General features: G+C 40.1%; 2 protein-coding genes across 2 annotated transcripts; one reads left to right on the forward strand and one right to left on the reverse strand.

Moving 5' to 3' along the window:
• Positions 1–433: 433 nt before the first annotated feature.
• fam193b (family with sequence similarity 193 member B) lies at positions 434–13,080 on the reverse strand. Its single transcript, XM_040015683.1, has 10 exons — positions 12,758–13,080; positions 10,409–10,687; positions 8,129–8,315; positions 5,392–5,610; positions 4,588–4,999; positions 4,306–4,489; positions 3,963–4,190; positions 1,176–2,235; positions 1,009–1,084; positions 434–878 (listed from the first exon to the last, which is right to left on the reverse strand). Exons 1-10 carry the CDS (start codon positions 12,914–12,916, stop codon positions 782–784), a joined length of 2,901 nt encoding a protein of 966 aa, XP_039871617.1. The 5' UTR covers positions 12,917–13,080; the 3' UTR covers positions 434–781.
• A 544-nt stretch (positions 13,081–13,624) lies between these two features.
• On the forward strand, positions 13,625–17,634 carry mxd3 (MAX dimerization protein 3). The gene is made up of 6 exons (XM_040015690.1): positions 13,625–14,332; positions 15,008–15,107; positions 15,279–15,308; positions 15,435–15,549; positions 16,064–16,229; positions 16,391–17,634. The coding sequence occupies exons 1-6, from the start codon at positions 14,263–14,265 to the stop codon at positions 16,501–16,503; spliced, it is 594 nt and encodes a 197-aa protein (XP_039871624.1). The 5' UTR covers positions 13,625–14,262; the 3' UTR covers positions 16,504–17,634.
• The last annotated feature ends 661 nt before the right edge of the window (positions 17,635–18,295 follow it).

Consider the following 18,295-nt stretch of genomic DNA (forward strand, 5'->3'; position numbering starts at 1 on the left):
CTGGATTTGTTTTTTGGATGCATTCTGTTGGCCAAATAATACATTTAACAGAAATTTATTTTAAAACATTTTAGTGTTGCTGGTGTACCAACTGCCAAACATTCATTTCATAATAAAACAGGTTGGCAGAAAAATCATGCATTGTCACTTTTCGGTTATTGATTTTCTTTAAAATTAACATTAAACATTATTCCAATTCAAAACTGTGAGCAACCAGCAGAGGTACTGCGGCTTCTCTGCAAGTAATATAATGTAACTGTCTCCTCTGCTCCAAGAAGAGAAGACTGGTACGAGTGTTTATAAGACACATGGCCTCTAGTGTCTATTTCGACTGGTGGAGTGGATTGGAAAATAGAAATGTAGGACGTAATGGATGAGCACCAAATTCAATCAAGTGGAATTCAGACGTTTAACGACGTTAAAATGTCTCAGATTTGTGATAAAAAACATTTATTTAATGTACGGTTGCTGATTACATACTACATACTTAAGCACATGGATGCAGTTGATTCAACAGACTTTTTTTTTTTTCCACTTTTGCATCTCTTACTTAGTGAACATTGCAAATAGTAGCAGAGGGTAGAGTTGGCTTTGAGTATGATCCCTGGCTTTGTTAGCCACATGTTTCAGTCTTCTGAATGGAGAGTATGATTTTGAACCAGGGTCCCTTGGCTTAGTATGGAAGAGAAGAAAACTGGGAATGAGAGATGGCCTTGGGCCAAATAGGGCTCTACCGAAAGAGTTTGTGGTGGGAAGTTTTTTTTTCTGGCACTCGTTCAAGTTATTGAGCTGCATTGGAAGAAACCTTTTTGAGGCTAAAGTTGGACCAATTCACTGCGACCTTCTGGCGAGTTTGCTTTGCAGAATCCAGGCAAAACCTACAGGGAACAAAAGACAAACAAGAGAGGGGAAAAGGTCATGTAAATATAATAGCTGAGCTCAAATATATAAACCCCCCCCTCCCCCAAAAAACTCCACGTATCTGGACATTTATTGTGATGAGCTTACCGTTTGAAATATTCCACTTCCCGATCGATCTCATCCATTTCTGTTGGATCCACATCTTTAGGGAGAAATACATCATCTACAGTATAAACATAAAGAATTGAACATCAAGATAATTAAAAAAAAAAACAGTAGTGATTAAGCATGCAATTACAGTTACTTTTCCATACCAATTGCACTGTTGGATTTTTCACCCTTGTTCTTGCTCTTCTTATTTTTCCCCTTGGACTGTTGCTGTTGTCCATTCGCTGGAATAGCGGGTTGTGTTTTGCTCTCTGAATCCTGCTCACACCGGCCTCCTCGTGTCTCTGGGTCGCTTTTCCCCCTTTGTGCACTGAAGGGGCCACCGTTTGCTCCATTTGTTGCATATTTGGATGGTCTGCTCTCTTCAGATTTCTTAGGCCCATTTTTCTGGTGGTCTGCGATAAGCTGGGGCTGTTTGTTTCCCGACTTTGAGCCACTAGATGCCGTTTCTTTAGACTCATTGGTTTTCTGTGCCTCGTTACCAGAGCCGGCTTTGGTTGGTTTGTTGGAATTTTGCTCTGACGCAGACTGCTCCTGTCTCTGCTTTTTATTCTTTTTCGACTTTGCACCATTGCTCCCAACAGTTGTGTTCTTAAGATCAGAGACGTCCTCTTTTGATTTAGCTGTCGCTTGAGCTGGCACCTGTGGTAAATTGTCAGATCCAGTGGAAGTGCATCTTTCTGGTGAGCGAACTCTTATGAGCTTAGAGAGACTAGGGGTACTGTGCAACCGCTGGATGTCCTTTGTAGCTGCACTAACCCCTGATGCAGTGGTGGTGCTGGTGGTGCTATTAGAAGATGAGACAATGTTTGTGTCCTCCCATCCGTTAACCAGGTCCAGGTGGCTTTTAAAGGTTCCCAGCGAAAGAGGAGAGAGGTCAAGGTCTATCTGCTGCAAGTCAGAGGAACCATTCAGATGGGACAGTAAATGGTTTCCCTCCAACGTGGCTGCTTTCTTTGGGAAGTCATTGACATCCAGATTGAGGTCGTACATACTAAACGATGCCCGGATTGAGTCTTTGATGGTGTTTTTAATCTCTTCTAGCCGACTTGTGAGAAAACTATTAACGCGTTCAAGTTCCAGCTGAGGCCAGTCTAGCAACCGACTGGCTTCAGAACCATCAGGGATGGGCTCGTCGACAGGCTCAGATGGATTGGAGTGGGGGTCACTGCCTGCAGCGCCCGTGTTGCCCTGCTGAGCTTTTTCCTACAACAGACATGGCACAGGTAAGAAAGTGAAAACGGTACCCACATAGACACTAGGACTCTGTACTGAACACTTGCATAAAGTTAAAATATATACCCTAAAGGACTTTGTTGATACTGACCAAAATGTATCTAAAGGACTGAGTATTAGAAAATACCCAAGCCTGAAATCAAATATCTGTAATCTGTTATTATATTGTCACTTACAGTTGCAAGAATACTTAATTACTCAGAGGCGGTCTTATCTCACCCAAGTCACAACAACAGAAAAACATATTCTGACAAAACTAACCACACAAAAAGCAGTAGTGACTTGGGTGAGTAATTCTCAGTTCAGTCTGAAAAAAAGTCAATGGACCTTTGTGCTAATGAGTTCTTGAAAAGATAAGACTCAACGGTTCTAATTAAGGAGGGGAGATTGTAAGCATGGGTTGTACAAGTGCCACTAATGGTAAATAAAGGCATACAAAGTCTGGTTATCAACCACAGTGACCTTTTAACAAGACCTTAACCTCCTAGGACCTGGCGTCCACATATGTGGACATCACATTTTGGGTTATGTACCGTAGACCCAAATACTCAATTTTGCTCTACAAGGGCCTGATATCCACTTACGAGAACATTATACTGCCACTGTTCTATCGAAATTTTAAACAAATATCCTCATATGTGGCTCTCATTTTTCTTAGAAACAAAAATCAGGTTAAAAAAAATCTGGTAATTCTTTGTTTTTACATTCATCAGGTCCCAATCAGCCCAAATATCAAAGAGAAATTAAAAATGCATGCTGTGGAAGAGTTCGGGTCTTAGGAGGGAAAAGGAAGAATTACAGTAATGTACAATGCTAGAAAAGGCTAAAAACTATATCTAGAGTTTTGCTGGAGTTACTCAATCAACAGTAAGGGCAACAAACAGAGGAAAAGCAGACCATTCTCTGACATTTAGGAGAGGTTAAGCAATACAACAAGACAATGAAACATTGTGCATATTTATATAAACCAACGAATGGTTGAAAAAGAAGACAGTTTTTTGGAAAAAATCAGAGTCCTCAAATGAACCCTGCTGAGATGGTGCATGTTCAATTAATATGTCCCAGAAATAATGAAAGTTTGGTAGCAAGGGACAGTCCAAAATCTACCTCATCATTCCCTGCTCCACAAAACAAGTACATTGTGTGGATTTAGTTTAATCAAACTGATTTTGTCTATTGATTGAGAGAAGGATCAGACCACATTTTATGAATATGCAAAGATCCTGGTCATTTCAAAATTTTTAGCTGCAGTGTCTCATCTAAACTTAAAATATTTTCAATAAATCAAACTGTCTTTGATGCTACCTAAGAGGAAATTTTCCATCATTTGCTTCTCCATGAATTTGCACTTACTTCTTTGCAATGTGCTTTTCATCACTTCTTCCTCCCACATATAATTAATGAGGCCCACCTACCCATGAGATTACACAGGATTAGCATGTAACTAATCCAGAGTAAGTGTTTGCAGATTTCTCCTGCTGTTTGGACTGAAATCTCATCTGAAGTCTATTATTGAGCTGCTAGTGTCTAGTTAACCTTTCCTATTCAATAAGAGGAAATGTTATTGACATGGGTCTAATAGATTCCATGTTAAATATTAAAGTTCGCCAAATAATCTCATCTTTAGACGTAAATAAACATGACTGAACTATAACTGAAAAACAGAAAACAACACACATTCAATAAAATTACCACACCTTTTTCTTTTGTTTGTGTCGAGCCCTTTTGGCAGCCTTGGCACTGTTGACAGGTTTGGGCTCAGAACTGTTTATAAAGTCTAGCAGCTCGTCCACGTCCCGGTTGTCGATGGCACCAGCCACTGTCAGTTCTGAATCTTGGCGCTGCTCCTCTTTACGCCGTGTCAGTCGTGAGCGAAGCTTCTCTCGGATCTCGGCGTAGTTTCGGCTGGTCGGTGCAGCTGGAGGCTGTGAGCAAATAATATTTCACAATACTGAGATCTTCTCACAGAGTCACATTTGATGAATGAAAAAGCATACCTCTTTGTTAGTAAAACTTTTAAAGTGGTCGATCAAACCGTACCGCATTGTGTCCAAAGAACTCGCAGTAGCAGCAGTCGCAGTACTTCCCGTCTTTCTGATTTGTGGAAGAAGAGGCGCAGGAGCTCCTCTCAGAGCTGCTGTCTTCATCCTCACCCTCCTCCAGCTCAGACGAAGGGTGGCATAACGTCCCATTAGTCACCTTGTGCCCCTTACATGCTTGATCCCTACAAAAAAAGAATGATAAACCCTTAGGATATAATTGTTCTCTGAATAAACACAGCTAAATAAGTGACAAAAAACAAGGCTGATTATTAAAACTCACCTGCATGCCCCAGGTGTTACATGACCTACATTGGAGGTGGCTACTGTTCCCGGATTGTGCCCATTACAGGAGTGGTTACAACCCACGACAGACGTGCCCAGTTTGCTGTGTTGTGCGTTCACAGCGGGAATGTGGGAGTTTTTGCACGGGCTGGGTTTATGGACAGATGTTGGGCTATCTGGGCTCAGAGAATTGATTTTGGCTGCGGGGCCATGGAGGTTTGGTACCAGAGGGGAGAAGGGCGCGTGCGCTGCGACGCCAGTGCCACAGGAGGAGGTCACGTGGCCGTGCTGCCCAGAGTTCGGCTTTGCGGGTAGGAGAGAGGAATGCTGGGAAGACAGGCCGGTGGGACTGTTGGGGGGTACCGATAAGTCTGTATGTTGATGGTGGTCACTGGGGTGGAAGGCTTCACCTGGACAATAACAAACCATGAATATGAATGAGTCACAGGTCACACATACAGAATCATCTCTTTCTAAAGTACATCAGTTAATTTTCAGGTCCACTAATCTTTTGACTGTAAGCTTCAAAGATGAGCTCAGAGCAAAATACAACTATAGGCTTGCAAAGTCTGAAAAAACAGTTACTGTGTTTTCTACAGTAATATATAATTAGGTGTTTCTATTAAAGGACAAAAATAAAGAAACAATTAAAATAAAAATATCTTGTTAAACTTAAATCATTCGATTTGGATGCCTATTATACACTCTTAACTTTAATGCTGCACATTTTGATTTGAAACTTGAGTTTTCTTCTTTGCTGGCTTTAATAAAAGCTCCTGAACTCGTCGAAGAATAAAATTACCTGGTGGCGTTGGTCGACGGCACATGGTCTTGAAGTGCTTGGGAGTGGTCTTACAAAGGTCTGCTGAGGTAGAGAGTGCGTTCCCAGCAGAGGATCCACTGGAATTCTGGGCTGATGGGTGACTGTAGGGACATACTTTGTTCCCTGACGTTTTAGCCGATTTCCCTGGCGCTTCATTAAGTCCTCTTTTCTCATGACAGGTTGAAACTCCTGTTATACCTGCAGACATTTAAAAAAGACCGTTACAAATAAAGGGGAACAGTGCTTTTAACTTTCACCATGGGTAAATATGAATTTACCGCCTATGGGCAGTTTGTGTTTTAAAAAAATAACTCTCTTTTCTTTGGAGACATGTTTTGACATTAAAAAGGAAAACAGCTATGTAAAACATTTTCAGTCCCGAAGCATAAATCCCTTTCTGCTAGCTAAAATAACATCAAGACAGCACTAAATTTTAATAATTTATTTAACATGCTTATTTCTGCTGTGCAAAACTGACTGCACCTATTACTGGTAATCACACACACTTGCCAGGAGAAGTTACAAATCCACGTAACATAATGCCTGCTTAAACATTTTTTGCTATATACAGCGAAATATAATTGGGATGCCAATTAGGATGCGGGTAGTGTATTTCACAGCTAAACACCTCTCCTACAGCTTCATTCTTTCTTAATTAATTTAAGGAAAACATACCAGTCTATTTTAGAAGGAAACAGCCGCCTTCACAAAGGGCATGGATCATTTAACTAGTCTTTCACTTACTCCTCTTTAAATGCTATTTGGTGCCATGAACCATCCAAATATTTAACTAGAAATTCAATCACATTTACGCAGCAGGGAAAGGGTTTTGAAGGGAGCAAAGAAAAGTGAGAAATCAGACAAAAACAAAGTCATCTTAGTTGTTTGTCAGGTCTAAGTAATAAATCACAGCCTAATGATCCATTCCCACTGAATGCATCATTCATCATGTGAAATGGGAACTTTAAAACAGTTAATGAGACTTCCTGTGAATTGTGCATAACTCGCAGCGTTAGAACTTTAAAATTGAGGATTAATCCAGTTCGGAAGCGAAGCTGACTCTCAAAGTTTGTTAATGTCAATATAACTGAATAAACATTAAAGTCTGTGGCTTGTGTCATGTGCACAAGTCTCTGCACGTGCCTCCTTGGATTTTTATACATGTTTAAGGAGAAACTTGCTGTTCAGCGCTGTTCACTGTTGCATTACTGTGACGTTACACTTCACCAAGCTCTTGCGCAATGGGGAATTGTGGAGTTTCTGTCTGTTATTCTGAAGTCTTGCCCTTACTAAGGAATTAAAAATAAATAAACTGAAATGAATGAAATATTTGTTCCTGCTAATCATCATAAACCCAGTTCACAGTATGAAACTCTTTTATTTATCCTGTTGTTTAAACAATTTAGTTAACACACTTGTACTGTGTTTGCAAATGAGTATCATTAAACAGTTTCTTACAATTAAGTAAGATTTATCCAATCAAAAATCACCATGCACCTTCCTCTCTTGATTTCTTATATTCAGATTTGGGGATTTTTTTGTGTAAAAATATAAATACAATATTTCCTAACTAAATATTTTGCATTCTTCTTGGGAACAGAAATGTAAAAACTGTATAAAGCCTGATTAATAACTTGTGTTTCATTCTGTTTATACACTTGAGTTAAAATGCTATACAATGCATATTTCTACTTTGAAATAAAACAGGCAAGGTGCTTGCACGTGTGTAAGTGCTAATGAAATGAAGTAAAAATGAGCTATGATGGATGTTTGCTTTCCATTAAAAGCAAAATAAAAAATGTTATGGGAGCCAAGCAGCGTGGTCTACCTGTCATGTTTCGCTGATGCGCGATGATGCATTAACCCATGACGACATGTTCCAGGATTAACACTTGAGTTTTGGACTGTGAGGTCTAATAATAAATGCTTCTTTCTGACTAATCAATATGATTAAACTGAACTCGAGTTTTGCCAGCATAACTCTTTCACTTTGGATTTGTGACTGACGCTGATATAACATTACTATAATATTACAACCAAAAGATGTAAGTAATTCATTAAAAAGAAAACTATATACTTTGCACATAATCGATGAAATCCCTAAGAATGAGCCATTCCTCTGACATGTGGCCTGAATACCTGCACATGTATCGATGAAGTGTGTCTTCCAACTGCTTTTTTTACAAACGTATTTATAACTTTCTATTCATTTACTTTGCTTTAGCTGTTGTTAATCCCACCATCAGTCTTTCCTACTGCTGAGCCATCGAGCTGTATAACCCTGTTTTCATTCCATACATCTTTCCTCTCTCTTGTTGTTACACAAACTAAATAGTACCGATGATTTCCTTCTCAACATTGTATAAATGATGACCTTCACAGGCAACTGTATTTTAAAAACAATTTCACAGTCTTTACATTTTTTAACATTAAAACATTACTGCACATCCTAGAATGCTGACTTTTAATGAGTGTAATCTTTTACATCGTGCATTTAAGTTCTTCTATGATCATTTCGATTAACAGCTGAACAACGTGACCTAAAATGAACCTCACACACAGTACTGCTAAAACAGCCAAGGAACTAAATCTAACCAAAATTCTGTCCATTTGCCAAAACTGAAGCTTGCAACACAGCCTGAAATTCAGGATGGTGATGTTTTCAGCGTTTATTGTCAGTCGCTGCATGCTTTTCTTTTACTCTGTGACGACAGACCTTGTTGTGAGTGTGAAGAAGTGCTGTGGTTGCAGTGTTCCCCTCCGTTGGTGTGGGCAGAGTTCCAGAGACCCGACAGTTTGTGAGCCGACAGGAAAGAACTCGGGTCCCAGTCCACAGTACTTTGCTCTGGGTAACCGTTCCCACAGCTCTGGGACTTACAGGAGGAAGAGTGTGACAACGGTACCTAAATAAATAAACAAACAAAAAGAAAACACCCCAGTATAAATCATGTGGCTGCAAACAGTGTCTTGCAGTTTGGTAGCAGCTGCAACTAACTTGCAGATAAGCAATGAAAATCATTTTACTTGCGTGTTTTGCTTTAATACTTAAGAAAAAAAAAAGAACACATATTAAAGAATGCTTTAAGTCACCATAAGTCACTTTTTTGCAACTCTGCCTGCTGTTCTCATTTTGAAACTTTTAACATTTAGCCCACATGTCAGCAAAACGTCATGACCACGACACTCATCAGCAGTCCAGCTGAAGTATTGTGATATATTAAGTTAAAAAAAATGCATTCCATGTAAATTATTTACAAAAATAACTAACAAAGAAAGCTTATTGGCTGCTTCTGTCTTACATATGCAGCAGAGATTACAGAAAAACCAAAGCAGATAATTACTTTCCTTCATTGCAGGCTTGTTTCTGTCACATTAGGAAAAAAACACCAGAAGAATCATTGACCTTGGTGGACCTTGTGCTCTCAAAGTGCCTTTCTGATCACAGTTATGGTTAGAGGTTCATATAAACTCATCCTAGACATGAATTACATGGTAATTCTGGGGTTTTTAATGACTTATTTGAACTGTTCTTTTGCCAGGATGTAATTGGGTGCATAAACAATAACTTCGTGCACAGCTTTAATTTATTTTGAAATTTTCTCTAATCCACACATGGTCAAATTATACATACAGTCACTTAAATCTTTTAAGGAGTGAATGCTGAAGCTTCTACAATGTGTTTTAGCTTGACAAGGCCATGGCTTATTAACTTCTCGTTAGTAATCACTAATCACAGTTGACTACAACTTTACCTTTGTCAGAATAAGAAGGATTTGTTTAACAAAACTCAGAACAATGGGAAAGTCCAAAGAACTCAATGAAAATCTAAAGCAGACAATTTTAGATTTACACCTCATGCCCATGATGAGTGTATGTAAAATTCTAATCACAATTGTATATCTAGCAGATATGAACAAAATTTTTAAATATGAATGAACATTTACAAGAAAACTGGGGGGGAATGGAGCGCCCTTAGTATCTGTCTCCTGAACTGCAGAGTGCAAAGCTGGGTTTCCAGCAGAGAAGTTGTTAGACCAACTGCTGCTGCAGGGTTAACGGAGCATAATCCACCTGCAAAACCGCATATTGGTTGGCAAAGCTGGAACAGCTGTGTGGTGTAGATGCGTGCTTCACACTGCTGCAGGTGCAAGAAAGGATAAAAGTGACTGGTTTAGCCAACATAATGAGGGGGTGGATATCAGCTAAATGGTCTCAAGCCATAAAAATTTCTTGTTTTGTTTTTTTTACTTGTTAAAGGTTGTTTAGTTCTACCTGGAGTTTCAGACTGTTTTATATGTGTACAAAACTGTTAACAGTAACAGCAGGCAAGTTAGGTTAGGTCTGTTTTGTTTTGGAACAGATCAACAGTAAGGATGCCGTAGAGGTGACAACCAAACTCAAGTCAGAAAGATCGATTTAACACTTGGTGTCCCATTTGGGAATACTTGGGATTTTGGTCTGTAGAAGACCAAGACTGTGGAACCTTAACTGTCCTGACTGATTAACAAATAATCCAGAGATAAAAGCTTCACGCCATAGTTTCCTAATGGTTTTATTATCTTCACAACTCATTCTGAGGAAAAGATCCTTGTTGTTCCATGTTACTGAAAGCAGAGCTCTCTCAGAACTTCAAAGGTTCATTCAGTAAAACTTAATCTAATAATTATACTTGCTTATTTTGTCAGTTGTAGGTATTTAGATCTTTAGTAACAGGTTTATTTGTGGTATTGGTTTGCCCTCTTGTGGTCATGATGTAATATTTAAATAGTTCCAACCTGTGTGGCTCTTTTGAACAAATAAGTGACCTCTGGCACCTTTTGACAGCCCTAACAGCAAAGGTGAGATTTAGAGAGATTTATTTTGCAGAAACAGTGTTGATGACTAATAATGAGGTAACCTCAGTAGGATAAAGAAACATAGTTTAACTAAACATTAGTAAACAGAGGCTTTGAAAAGTACTCAGACATGTGACCCAGATCAGTCCTGTTTTATTTACCGGTATTGGCTGCTCCTGTGTGCTCCGCTTCTCCTCCTCTTCTACACTCCTGCAGCAGCTCTGACAGATCCACAGAGGCACCTCTCCCAGCAGGGACTGAGATAGTGAGGGCACAGCATCAGCGAGCTTACGCCCTGGCGCCTCCCGCAATAAAGCTTGGGAGAGCGCAGGCACGGCGTTGGCCAGCTTCGTTCCATGGCCCCCGGGAAGCCCGTTCACAGAACTCGCTCCCCAGTCCTTAAATTCACGATGGCACAGGAGACAGCAGGTGTGCATAGGCTAGGCAGAAAAAGAGAGAAGAAAGCGTTCCATATATAAGATGTGTTGACTGATTGATGCATATAATTGCAACAGATATCACAGACTAAAACATATATTAATTAAGCTCATAATACTGTGCACGCAATACATACCAAAGTGCTAAAAAGCAATGACAAAGATCAAATTATTTCCTCGCTGGACCTTTTGCAAGCATTGTGTGACAGAACCATCATAAGAAAAAACAAAACAAACAAAAAGCAAAAAGTAACACCACAAAAACAAATAAAAATAACAATAACAAATAAATGTAATTTAACCATCATGTTAACTTTAACACATAGTAAAATTATGTAGTAGATTCACTCTCTGCAATGCTCCGCGCTTAATCAATCAAGGTTTGTGCCCTAGATCAAAGCCTGAAAAGCAAACTGATTATGCTTGTAATTCATGGTTTAGGGGGAAACGATTCAAAACACATTCACAGTCAGCTCAAAATTAAACTGCATCCTTAACGATCAATGTCAAGAAACTTTGGTGTTTTGGTGATTTTTTAGATAAATGTTTAAATGTTCAATGAGGGTGGATTACCTATCTTTAACCCTTGTGTATAACATTCACAACCATTCTACGTAGCACTTTTAATTCTTATTCTTATTTTTATATCTTTATGACACTATGTTTGCACTGAAGCACCGCAGCAATTTCCTAATGTTGTAAACCTGCTCAACATTTGGCAATAAACCCCTTTCTGATTCTGATTCTGATTCTGATTCTCTCACCGTTACAGTAGGGGGATATTTCATTCAATACTCTTGCACCCACAGTCCCTAGACTTTGATTTAGATGAGGGAAAAGTTCTCCTTAACAGGAAAAAGCAGGTGAGAAAAAACTAAAGATCAATTGGAATAATATGTCTTTTGCAAAAGGGACAAACATCTAGAATACCAGATTACAAACATATTAGAAATATAAACCAGAGCTCATTAAGCAACTTTCAAGAGACATCAAAACATGTGCTTATATGAATGTAGAAGTGCTGTGTTGCCAGTTTGAAGGTACAGTTGGCTATATCCTATATAGTGTGGTGCCTTAATAAATCATGAATAGAGCTTCTCCATAACAGTTTACATAAAAATGAACATTCACTGTTATGATAGGACTTAGTTCAATTATTTTTGGTACAGTACTAAAAAGCTCTATGGAAAAAAGCTGATCGATCCGTTTAGGGGCTTAAGTTTGCGTTATAAAAATGTAATTAACAGGTCCCAGCAGCAGCGGACAGGTTGCAGGTTATAAAGCTCAGGCCAGGTGTAATATCAGCTGGTTGTTAATAAGACAGTTTTCCAGCCTGCAGATGGATAAATTTTATTTATTTATTTTAAGCGGTTACCCTCAACATCACAGACACTTCTGATTCAGCTAAGCATCATTAGCTCACAAGTTAACTGCTTATACTGAAACTTTTTGACATTAGCTCCTGTTACAGATTGATACTTGATTCTGGTACGACAAAAAACTAATACGAACTAGTCTGACAGCTCCCCTAATTGATAACCCGTTATGTTTCAAGTTTTTAAGCTAATTAACTGGTTGATTAGCTAGTAGCTGGTTAGCCTCTGCTGGCTGAGTAGGTCCTGTGGAGGGGATCAAGTGCAGGCAGCAAGCACGTTTGCAGCACGCTAGCTGAAGATGATAGCTTGGCTAACGTTAGCTGGGCGGATGAAGTCTTGTAAGCGATGGAAATGGGACGACCCTGCCCGAGGTGCAATGTCACCTGTCCGGTATAAGGGACTGGCTGCAATGGTGATCACAGTGCCTAAAAATGCGTCTGGTGGGAACTATTCTACTCGGTAAGTTGAGCTTAATATTTATTTAATTACAATTCACACGACATAAAGGTATACATACATCGCTGCTAAATTACAACTAAAATAGCTTCCCACCAAGAAGCGGGTGCATATAATTGCACCTCTCCATGATTGAGCTGATAGAATAGAAGCACAATGGAGGATGCTTGGATTAGCTGAGTAGTGCTAGCTAGGCTAGCTAGCCTATTTTAAAGGCAGCGTTTGGCTCGCAGCTAGCTACCTGGTTCGCCTTGGTAGTGGGCAGCCTATCCAGCCCAGCATCTCCGCCGCCACCGCCAGCTGCATCGCCGGGAGAGACGGGGCTCTTCGGAGCGGTCTGCTGTCCAGGCACAAGCTCCTTCTGGGCGACCCCTTGCTGCTTGCTTTTCTTCCTTGCCATTACGACCTTGTTTATAGTACGCTTTGACCAAGTTTGCACCAGTTTCGGTGATTTTAAGAGCACACTTTCGTTTCTTCTCGGACCTCAAAATGTTCTCTATCTCCTCCAGTCAAGACAACAGTCAATATGGCGGAGGACTCGCACACTCAGGAGTTCAAAGGTTAAACATACTGCTGGCAAAGAGGCTTCACTCCCGCATGGAGTATGCGGCTGCAAGCATATTCTCGCGGTGAAGCCAGGGGCCGCCATATTTAGTTAGGGCAAACGTCTCCTCCCACTTTCCATTGGTATATATAATGTTTATTGAATTTTTATTGTTTATTGTCTTTATTGAGCAAACTGTAATACGTTTAAGTGTTTTCTATCCTTAAACATTTTGTTATCGAAATAAAATGTTTAGACTTGAGCTGTTTTTAGACGCTGAGGGAGACAGTGAAACTGAAATATATGAACTGAAATAAATGTGTAAGAGTTGGTTTGGTAACAGGAGCTACCTCACAAACAATCATCTTGTTGTGAAATGTTATTGTTGACAATGTCGATAAACAAAATTAGAAAAATAGTGTCGTGTGAAAGACTTTTTTTCAATAAACTTTATGGAAGGACAGGGACCAATCAGTGTTAGGTGCTTTCAATGCTTTCGGAAATATTTTGATGGAGGTATAACACAGATATTGTTTGTTATATATAAAGAGTACAATTATAGCGTTATTTCTTGGTTTATCATTTTCATAGCATAGGATTTTACATAAATGCTATATTATAACATTAGACATATGGCGCATTCTAGGTTGCAAACAACGACTGTACAGATTCCACCAAAACCCAGAATTCCCTGGATTAAATGAGCAAAATTGCGAAAAACGACTTTTAGAAAAACAAACAGACAAAAACACCACTACTTAGCAATGCAAGTTAAACATGAAGGGAAATATGAAAAATAATTTGAACGGAACAAAAAGCGCTGACGCTATCCTGCTGACCATTATTTTTCTGAAGTTCAACTTTGACCCTAATAAAAAGACTTTTCAGAAGAAAAGCATATTTATTTGGATGAATCGATAGATAGTGTGGGGCATGTGGCGTGATAAGTTTAATGATAATATCCGAGTGGTTAGGGAATTTAGTCAAAATATTACGTAGAACGGTATAACCTGGAATGTTTATACACAATTTAATGAAAATTTCCGAGTTTGCGTGGAGCTCCTGAACGCACCACCGGTTTAGCGTTGTGTGGATTGAGGACGTAGCTCAGACACTGCTTCATCCACTTCGGGCTTTTGACGCTTGTACCACAGTAGCTTGTTTACCTGCTGCCGTTTCATTTGAGCAAAAAAAACAAAACAATGGAAGGACAAGTGTGCAACATCCAGGTGCTTCTTCGGGCTGCCGAGTTTCTGGAGAGAAGAGAGCGGGGTAAGTGCTTTATGTCAACTGTCAGCCTAGAGAGGGGAGTTGATTGGTTATTGTTAAAACAACGATAAATCCACAATAAACCGGCGGCAAGTATGCACCTACACATAACCTAGAAACATCATACCGTGCAGCTGTTTAAGATTTAACCTGGATTCTAGGTGCAAGGTTATTTTTGGGCGGTGTTTTGCCATTTGACTCTGACCTACATATCGGTCGCATCTTTGTACTCAAAGGCGCCAATCTGGACCAGTTTGAAAATGAATCCGGGCGCCGCTGAGCGTTCGCTCCGGTGAATGAAAGGGGGGGGATGAGGAAAGCCTACAAAGTACAACTTTCATTCATTGCTTACTAGCTGTAGACGCTATCCCGACTCCTTTTTTACGCGTGAGGTTGTAAGGCTGGTTGGATAAAAGCGAACAGATAGTGGATGATGGCGCCAAAAGCAAAACGTCCAGCTGATGACAACAGTAGACTGCGTTCAGCCTCCTTTTCTCCCACCTCCCCTACAGCACGGATGGTATATCACACTTTAATTACGCCGTAATAAAAGTTGATTTGTCCCACCGGCATTCGCACATGTTAATACGAGGACACCTTTAACGTCGCAGCCAGTGTGCACTGTGATTTTGCCGGCGATTGTTGTGTAACACAGCTGTGATGTGTCTCCCTGCGCAGAGGCAGAACATGGGTATGCTTCCGTCTTGCCTCTCAGTCCAGCTCAGTCCGACAGGAGAAGCAAGCAGAAGAGCAAGAAGATATCTGCTGGTGGCAATAGGTGAATGCATTACATAACAAATAACTGACGACAGGGTGTGGCTCGGTCTGACTTTCAGTTTTGATAAGGCACCCTTTTAACCTTGAATACCTCTCACGCAGTAGCTGCTGAGTAGGAGTGCACTGTTGTGAATGTTTGACCAAACTGTCTGTTTGTTTACTTTGTTTGCAGGTCTGTTCATAATGAGCTGGAGAAAAACAGGTAATGGGCTTTTCTTCGTAATGCTACAGTAAAGTTCATGTGTGTCAGATCAAGAGATTAAAAAAAAAACCAAAAAGAGGGAAGTGTGGATTTGCAGCTTCACTTCTTTCTCATTGTGCTTTGCAGACGGGCACAGCTGAGGCACTGCCTGGAGCAGCTGAAGAAGCAGGTCCCACTGTCATCGGACTCGATGAGGAACACCACTCTGAACCTGCTGAGACGAGCCCAGCTTCACATAAAGGTGCGAGATGTCTGAATTTGCATTGAATCTGACTCGAGTTTGGTTTTTTCACTTGTCATCCCAGCCATGTTTAAAATGTGGTGCTTTTCTCAGGGACACAATACGTGTTAAAGGGAGACCGCACAAGACAAAACAGAGAACAATGCTGAATCATAAAGTGGGGTAACACTGTGGTGTGGTGGTTAGCACTGCTGCCTCACAGCAAGAATATCCTGTGTTTAAATCCAGCCTCTCTGTGTGCAGTTTGCATGTTCTCCCTCTGTCTATGTGCTCTCTGCGGGTAGTTCGACTTACTCCCAAAGTCCAAAGACATGCATGTAATTGGTGTTTCTAAAGTTAAGCATTTAAATTAGTCAAGAACATTAAATATTCTGAATATATATGAATACTGTGTGTATAGAAAGTGGCTTGTTTTGTGCATTTTACAGAGCTTTTAGCAATCTCAATTTTTGCTTTTGCCTGTACTGTTTATCCTTTCTTCATTGCTCTGCTCCTGCACCTTTTTCCCGTTCAGAAGCTGCAGGAGCAGGATGAGCGTGCAGAGCAGCTGAAGGATCGTCTGCGCTGGGAGCAGCAAGAGCTGCGGGTTCGGCTGGAGCAGCTGCAGAGGGGCACGGAGAGGATGAGGAACGACAGCCAGGGGTCAACCATGTCCTCCGAGAGGTCGGACTCAGACAGAGGTAAGCCCCTCGGGTTTTTTTATTTCACGTTCAAATTATTTCAGTCCTACTAGGAGCTGGCTGTCTCCTCAAAGGCAAATTGCAAGTTCAAGTTTAATGTGACGAGCGAAGTTTGCCGTATTTCTGCTGACGCATCGGATCTGTGCTCGGGTTTGTTTCAGAGGACGTTGAGGTTGATGTGGAGAGCATTGTGTTTGTGGACTCTGATGGACTGAGCATTACGCACACCGGCGCGGACCACTGTTACTCCAGCCTGGAAAAGGCCTGGCTATGACGGCGGTACACGAGTGGTAACTGGTTTATTGTCACCGGATGGACAGGAAGAGGAGAAAAACATTCCAAAAACAAAGGATGGGGGAGAATGGAGGAAGATGTTACTGTACAACTGAACATTTTTTTGGCATTCTCTTGTCAGCACACGTCGGACAAAAAGCTAAAAGCCAACCTTTGGTTATGAAAGAGAAGTGTCCATTTGCACTGAATAGCAGTAAAATTCACTGGGCCGTGTCGTCACCAAACACATACTCATGTGTGTTCTAGCATCAGTCATTAATGCTATTTTCCCCCAAAGCCATGAGGTGTCAAACTTCGTATCATTCATGCAGCTCTAATAATTCACTTTTTTAAGGGCTTTTAAAATTCAGATAAGGGCTTTTATTCTAAACTTTTAACTTATTCTTTACTACAAAATGTCTGTATTGAATTCTGCCTTAAATCAGATCTGGTTTAGTATGCTATTCAGCTTTTACCTAGCACTAAGCTTATATCTCAGTATGCCACGTTTAGCATGCACTTAAACATTAATCTTGCTATGTCGGGGTTTTTTGTGTTTGTGTCCTATTGTATATCTAAGTGCAGTCATATACTTTGCTCCTTTTTATTCTATTGCACATAATTTCCAAATGTTGCACTTGTTTTGTCTCAAAAAGATTTGAAAGCAGCAAACAGAAGCAGGTCATATTTGCACATCGACATCAGGAAAATTCAGTAACATTGCCAAATATGAATTAGTTCACAATTTAAGAACTTAAAACTGTGAGAGGAGCACTTGGGAGCTGCTCACGGAGGCCTAATGGCAGTTTTATTCACTGCTAATGTTTCCTAGAAGTCTTTCCTACCTTCACTTGTGCATTTATCAATTAAATTGTTAATTATACACATAACAAATTCACCAGTCAGGTAGGCAGTTTGTACTTTTAATGATTATGTAGTTAATGCTGTATTACATATTCATTTCTGTGTATTCAATAGGGGTCGACCTATATTTTTTTTAGTTTCAAAGACACCGATAACAGATATTTGAAACTTTTAGATAAACCTAACACTTTGCTGAAATGCCTCTGGGCAAGCTATGGCTACATAAACTGTTAATTTGTTTTAGTAAATTGCATCAATGTAAAAAAAAACAAAAAAAAAGGTGCATTGTTCGATTTTTCAGTGTAATTGGGAAAAATCGCCGTGCTTGTAGTCATAGAAACACATAACATCGCAGTGTTTATTGCAACTTCTGCTGCTTCAGCATGGAAACACAGCTCTGCAGCAGGTGCCGGGAGCTGCTCCAAGCTTGCAGCTGCACTACTGTATAACATTGGTGTTGATGGGCTGTTATTTATGAGCCGTGTTCAAACAGAAGACTGCATCAGAGCCGGCGCGGCCCATTTACAGTTTATCTTCAAAGGCCTTGAAACTCTGAACACTGGTCGACCCCTAGTATTTAATAACTTAAGGTGCTTTCTACCCCCTCAATTCACTTTTGTATATGCAAGAGGCCTTATTACTTTATCCGTCTCTCCACCCAGTAATATTATGTAGCATTTTTGTACTGATGTAAGCTTCCTTTTTTTAATGAATAAATATTTTCTGTATTTATTTGCTGTTGTGTTTGTTATTAGTCATTTTAGAGGTAAAAATCCATTCACCCCTAACTCGAGCAGGGCTGGCGCACAGATATACACTTGACAGACAGCAAAGTGATTAGAAAGACAAAGTCAATTTATTGACAAGCTGATAAAGGACACATTTTTGCATGGGTTGCATCACCAGAGCTTAGCTGAATGTACAGTTCA

This window comes from Simochromis diagramma, unplaced genomic scaffold (assembly GCF_900408965.1).
Source record: "Simochromis diagramma unplaced genomic scaffold, fSimDia1.1 OVJJ01000685.1, whole genome shotgun sequence".
NCBI classification, from domain to species: domain Eukaryota; kingdom Metazoa; phylum Chordata; class Actinopteri; order Cichliformes; family Cichlidae; genus Simochromis; species Simochromis diagramma.

Bases quoted from the DNA above. Each gene is read 5' to 3' on its own strand.
- mxd3 (XM_040015690.1), top strand. From the start codon at position 14,263: ATGGAAGGACAAGTGTGCAACATCCAGGTGCTTCTTCGGGCTGCCGAG. The intron at 15,309-15,434 runs GTAATGGGCTTT...TGTGCTTTGCAG, and splicing joins AATGAGCTGGAGAAAAACAG to ACGGGCACAGCTGAGGCACT. The intron at 15,550-16,063 runs GTGCGAGATGTC...TTTCCCGTTCAG, and splicing joins GAGCCCAGCTTCACATAAAG to AAGCTGCAGGAGCAGGATGA.
- fam193b (XM_040015683.1), bottom strand. From the start codon at position 12,916: ATGGCAAGGAAGAAAAGCAAGCAGCAAGGGGTCGCCCAGAAGGAGCTT. The intron at 10,688-12,757 runs GTAGCTAGCTGC...TTTTCTGCCTAG, and splicing joins CCACTACCAAGGCGAACCAG to CCTATGCACACCTGCTGTCT. The intron at 2,236-3,962 runs GTGTGGTAATTT...TGTCTGTTGTAG, and splicing joins GACACAAACAAAAGAAAAAG to GAAAAAGCTCAGCAGGGCAA.